General features: G+C 44.9%; 1 protein-coding gene across 1 annotated transcript; it reads left to right on the forward strand.

Moving 5' to 3' along the window:
• Positions 1-1,088: 1,088 nt before the first annotated feature.
• On the forward strand, positions 1,089-6,088 carry LOC149188968 (uncharacterized). The gene is made up of 4 exons (XM_089410091.1): positions 1,089-1,383; positions 1,465-1,911; positions 2,294-5,314; positions 5,829-6,088. Exons 1-4 carry the CDS (start codon positions 1,089-1,091, stop codon positions 6,086-6,088), a joined length of 4,023 nt encoding a protein of 1,340 aa, XP_089266217.1.
• The last annotated feature ends 400 nt before the right edge of the window (positions 6,089-6,488 follow it).

Here is a 6,488-nt window from a genome sequence, read left to right on the forward strand (position 1 = left end):
GACAGAGGGCTCATAGGGCAGTTTACCGGTCTCTGGCCTTCGCCCAAATCTGTAGAAAACTGGATCAAGAGAAACTGGACCCCTCTGATCAAGGAGGGAATTAAATCTTATTTTGTAGGTAAAGGTTTCTTTGTATTTGTCTTTGAAACAGCAGAAGATCGAAGTCTTATCTTCAGGAACGGGCCATACTTCATGGGGCCACAGGGACTATATTTAAACAAATGGTCTCCAGATTTCGACCCGACCCAAGATGTTCCTTCTGCGGTTCCAGTTTGGGTGCGGCTTCCCCATCTTCCCCTGCACTGCTGGAGTCAGAAATCTCTCCAAATCATCGGCAACTCCCTCGGCAAATACATTGATCAGGCCGCAAGGAAAGACCAATATTCCTGTGCTCGAATATGTGTGGAAGTAGATCTGGAAGAAGGCCTACCCGAAGCAATAAAACTTACCGTGGCAGGATGGTCACATATCCAAGAGCTGGATTACGAGCAGATCCCCTTCAAATGCAGACACTGCCATGACTATGGCCACTTTGCAAAAAATTGCAAGAAAAAAACGGAAGATCAGAGCCACCCCCACAAAGGAGATCAATGGACTACAATTCAGAAAACGGGTCATACAAAAGCAACAGGGAAATCAGCCACAAAAGGGAATGATCAAGGAAAAGCTAGCAAAGAAATTGAAACACAAGAGCAACCGTATGAGATCCCAAGCACTGAAGAAGCCTCTCCATCAGAACCCCCAGAAATGGATATGAACAATCCAGAACAGGTCGAAGATCCACAGACAAATACAGAGCGTGGCGGAGAGGCATCGCCCGGCTCTCCTCAGGACAGCCCCTCCAGGCTTTCATATGCAGATATAATAAAGAAGAAAAAATTGCCAGATCCACCGGACTCCTCAGATGAAGAGACCTATGAGAGACCCTCAAAGAAAGCAGGCAGGAAGACCCACAAAGCAGCCAGGGAGGAGGAGGCAGAGCGACTCAAAATGCAAGGGAGCCAGTCCACAATAGAGATGACTATAGGACGAAATACTAGAGGAAGATCCATCAAGGGAGGAATCCCAAACCCCTCGCCAGGTAAATAATGCGTATAGTCTCTTGGAACTGTAGAGGTCTGGGGACCCAACCAAAAATTGAAGCCGTCAAAGATCTGATGAAAATAGAACCCTCAGACATCCTCTTGCTCCAAGAGACCAAAATCGATGGGCGAGCCCTCAAGGATATCAGCAAATCTAAATGGAAGAAGAACGATGGCATAGCAGTCAGCTCAAGGGGAACCTCGGGGGGAGTTGCAACTCTCTGGTCGAAAGATCAGTTCCACCTATCAAACTTCCATGAGACCCAGCACTGGATCTTCACGGAGCTCAAGCATCTAGAAAGTAAGTTAACTATAGCTTTATTCAATTTATATGTTCCAGTAAATTATGTAGAAAAAAGAGATTGTTGGAATACTCTTTCAGCCTTCTTAGATCAACACCCCCTAAACAACATTGTCCTGGGAGGAGATTTCAACTTAGTCATGAAGCCAAAAGAAAAAAGGGGGGGAAACAGCAGCAGAGATCAGTTGCTCCCATTGGTAGAGGAAATAATGCAGCAGAGGGATCTACTCGATTTTGCCCCGGTGAGAGGCAAATATACTTGGACCAACAACAGATCTGGGTCTGACCACATCGCTGCCCGGCTGGACAGATTTCTAATTCAAAGTTCCCTGCTGATGGAAAAGATTCTCATATCAACAAAAATTCTCCCCAAGCTCTCCTCGGATCACAAGCCAATCCAACTCCTTTTGGCTCCCGAAGAAGATCTTGGCCCCACTCCGTTCAAATTCAGTCCTCTTTGGATTGAAAAAGCAGGGTTCAAGGACACGATCCAATCAGCTTGGGATATCCCCATCAACGGATCCCCAAGTTTTGTTTGGGAGCAAAAAATTAAAAGCCACCAAAAAAGCTCTAAAAGAGTGGCTAAGGAAAATACATAACCCCACCAGCCAGTAGAGAAAACTCGATGTTCAGCAGCTAGAAACCTTGCAAATTGATATGGAAGGGCTCAACATTACCCCGGAAATTTTAAATAAAGAAGCGGCCTTCCAAAGGAACATCCACCAATCCTGCAGAAGGGAAGAAGAGCATTGGAGACTTAAATCTCGCAGCCTCTGGCTAAAGGCAGGAGATCGAAATACTGCCTTTTTCCACCGTCAATACAAAGCCCGCCTATCTCGGAATCATATCACTGAGATTAAAAATGAAGAAGGGTAGATCTATAATAAATTTGATCAAATAAAAATTGCAGCTGAAAACCATTTCAAAAATCTATATGGCACAAGGCACGAAGGAAGCAAAGAAGACATTGAGGATCTTCTCTCTCATATTCCCCACCTCATCACCCATGAAGACAATCAGGCTTTACTGAAACCAGTTTCTGAAGAAGAAATCATCAAGGTTATTTGGGCAATGGAACCAGATAAGGCCCCTGGGCCAGATGGTTTTACAATACATTTCTTCAAAGTCTGCTGGGACATCATCAAAATAGACTTGCTGAAAATGATACAAGGTTTCTTTGGGAAAGCCAAGATTGGGGGAGGCACCAACTCCACCTTTCTCGCCCTGATACCAAAAGAGGCCAACCCGGAAACATTCAACAGGTTTAGGCCCATCTCCCTATGCAATGCCTCCTATAAAATTCTGTCCAAGATTCTAGCAAATAGAATTAAACCCCTTCTGGACAAGCTGATATCTAATGCCCAAGGGGGTTTTGTCAAAGGCAGACATATCTTGGACAATATCATCCAAGTGCAGGAAGCCATCCATTCCAGCAAACAGAGGAAAGAGAAGGGGATGCTGATCAAGCTTGATATGGCTAACGCATTCGATAGAGTCAACCATTCCTTTCTTCTCAAAGTCCTACAATCCTTTGGCTTTCCTCCTCAGTTCATCAACCTTATCAAAGCTTGCATCTCATGCCCCTGGATCGCCCCCATGGTTAATGGACGCCCAACATCCTTCTTTCAAGCTCAGCGCGGATTAAGGCAAGGCTGTCCTCTCTCACCTTTCTTGTACATTCTCATGGCAGATTCCCTTAGCAGGAAGCTGGCCGCGGAAATGAATACAGGAGATCTCCCAGGAATCCGAATCGCAAATGATCTAAACCCAATAAATCATGCTTTATTTGCAGATGACTCCATTCTTCTAGGAGGAGCCTCTACTAACATCGCAGCTAATTTCAACGCTGTTTTAAAATGTTACTGTAGAGCTTCAGGAGCCGTTATAAATAACAGAAAGAGCTCGATCTTCGGATGGAATGTGAGCCAACATATTCTCAATAATATAGCCCGGATCTTTGGATTTGAGTGCTTCGCACATTGGGACAGCATCAAATATCTTGGCTTACCCCTTACAACCGGAGTCAATAACAGATCTTTGTGGCACGGCATCATAAGCAAAATTAAAGACAAGATCACTTCCTGGGGAGGTTATTGGCTAACCAAGGGAGGAAAAATTATCCTTCTTAAATCCGTCTTATCTGCTCTTCCCATATATCAAGCCTCCTTTCTTCTGGCCCCGAAACACATTACGGATCAAATCTCCTGTCTTCTACGAGACTTCCTCTGGAAAGGAGGCAGAGGCAATCACAATAAAATTCATCTGGCAAACTGGGATCTAGTCAAGCGGCCAACCCTCGATGGTGGGCTCCAGATCAGAGATCCTGCTCTCTCTAATCTGCTACTTGGATGCAAGCTTCTGTGGAAAATATACTCAGATCCTTCACACCAGGTCAGTGAAATGCTCATCTCAAAATACGCGCAGGGGATCTCCCTCAGGCATCTATCAGCAAACAATACTTCAGCAGGCACTCTCACTTGGAATCTCTGCAGGAAAAGCATAAGCAGTTTCAGTAAACATCTATACCGCATCCCGGGCAATGGGGAGAAGATCCTTCTCTGGAAAGACCGCATCATGAACAGCCCTCCTCTCAACTCCCACGCAGAAATCCGGGACATCAGAAACTGGCTTCACGATGTAGGAATAAGAAAGTTGAAAGATATCTCTGAGTGGGACAGCAAAGGAAATTGGATCGAATGGGCGATCCCTCCAGTGCCAGCGCAGCTTCAACACCAAACTGAAATCCTCAAATCACTGCTCTTAAATGCAGCGCCATTACACCGCAATATCGCTGACAGATGGGGGTGGGGTGAAACTGGGTTTTATACGCCATCCTTGGGCTACTCTGCCCTGCAGATCAAAAAAGACAGCCTTAGAACGCCTTCATTCTGGAAACAGGTATGGAGTGCCAAGGGACTACCCAAAGTCAATTTCTTCTTTTGGACCCTCATTCAGAATAAGCAGCTCACTGGGGACAACTTGGCAAAACGAAACTTTGTTGGGCCTCATAGATGTGCATTGTGCAGGAACTCAGGAGAAACAGCCTCCCACCTGTTCATGGACTGCGTTTTTGCCAAAGAAGTATGGACATTAACCCTTCTTGGTCTGCCCGTCTCCCCGCCCCATCACAGCTCCATTGCTGTCCTCTTTTCTGAATGGATTCATCACTATCCTCATCCCATTCCAAATAAATCATGGTGGACTCACATATGGCTCTCCATTCCTAAATTTGTAAGCTGGGAAATTTGGCTGGCGCGGAATGATTTAATTTTCAATAACTCCCCTCGCTCTCCTGCTAAGACCGCCTCAATTGCTAAAGCCCTCCTCATAGAATCCGTCCTCCAGCACTCCCACTTCTCTGACTCCTCCCTTCTCCCCTCTGAAAAGGCTTGGCTGAACCTCCACAGCCCTCATCCCTCTTGCAAAGCCACCTCCCTTCCCCCTCCCCTCCCCTCTCCTTCATGGAAAATCAGAGAATCTGAAGCAGCTTTCCAGAACTGGTGGAAGAAGCAAAATACAACTTCAATCTTCTTTGACGGAGCCTCCAAAGGAAATCCGGGGGTTGCGGGAGCTGGTGGAGTCATATACTTTGCAGACAATCTCAGTAAGCTCCATTTCTGCTGGGGGCTTGGCATCTCCACGAACAATCAGGCAGAGCTCCTCGCCTTCACAAAAGCCTGCCAAATAATGCAGGATAAAGGCATCAAAGACTGGCAAGCATTCGGAGACTCCGAAATCCTCATTAGGAAGATCAATGCAGATGACCAGTTCAGCAATGCAATCCTCAATAAGTCTCTGAATAGGCTGAAGCTAATCCTGCAAGACTTCACCTCCTACAAAATTTATCACATTCTCAGAAGTCTGAATAAGGAGGCAGATGAAATGGCAAACAAAGGTTGCCTATTAGAACCGGGAACTCTAAACTACAATGGTAACAGCTCAAGTCACATAGCATATCTTAGCTAAAGGGCAGATCAGAATAAGAAGCAGAAAGCAAGGATCACACCCCACTGATCAAGCATGAGAGGAACAAGACTGAATCTCCGGCACAACATATGATACAGGGCTCAGCAAGAGGTGGACAGGTAAAATTTGGGGAACTTACTCCTTAGCGAATATATTCTCATAAGGAAGCAGCAGCTGGAAAAGATGGAGGCTTGGAATTTCTATATAAAATCAGATCTATCAATAGTCGGATCATGGTTAATGCAAATGATAGAATTTTACTGATAGAAAGCGGACCATTCCTGTTGGTAGACTCTGTGGAGCATGGGCAGTAATACTAAGACCCTGTCTGCCAAGTATGCTGCCATCATAAAATCATGCTCAAACGCTGACTTCTTGGCATGAAAAACAAAGTTCAGAATCTAAGTAGGCATTTGGTTCATCAATGAGACAAATATCTGCAAGCTGCACAAAGATGTGAAGTTATTGACAAATTACAGAGGCTGGTCGTAGAAAATTCCAAGGCTTATGCAGCTCATCTAAAAAATCAGTTGGACTTTGTCACGCTACTGCACTCAGAAAAGGAACGGTGGAGGACTACATAAACGAATACTGCTGGACAGGGCTCTGCCGACGCCATTGGGCTCGCTTGGAGGGTTCCAGTCTACAGTGGACAGCAAAATGCGTGCCAAGATCTCCAACAGCTCCAGATAAATCCGCGGCAATGCTTGTCCCTAAACGGAAATGCGCAGAGCCCTGAGAGGTGTCGCTCCTCAGGCTTGCGGTTCAAGACAGAAAATCCTTGTCCCCAAGCCGCGCAGAGGAGAGGTGTCAGCTTGCAGAACCCCATAGGCGGGAAATCAGAAAGAAATGCTTTGTAAAACTGAGGCGTTTTTGACCTTGGTCAATCCAGATTTTATAATAAAAGATACCCGTTAATGTTAAAAAAAAAAAACACTTTTAAATCTTATTCCACAACCACAAAACTATATAACTAATTTTACAAAACCTATTATGAAATATTGTTAATCACATTGACCCTCCATACATATATAACCAAAAACAATTATCATGTGAATATATTCTATTCAATTCATCATCATAAATTGACGTAACAAACAACTATTCCCAATATATTCAAGACATTTCATCGTTTTAGG

This window comes from Pinus tabuliformis, chromosome 3_1 (genome assembly GCF_031772625.1).
Source record: "Pinus tabuliformis cultivar Carrire ecotype Pingquan chromosome 3_1, CPIR1, whole genome shotgun sequence".
NCBI classification, from domain to species: Eukaryota; Viridiplantae; Streptophyta; class Pinopsida; order Pinales; family Pinaceae; genus Pinus; species Pinus tabuliformis.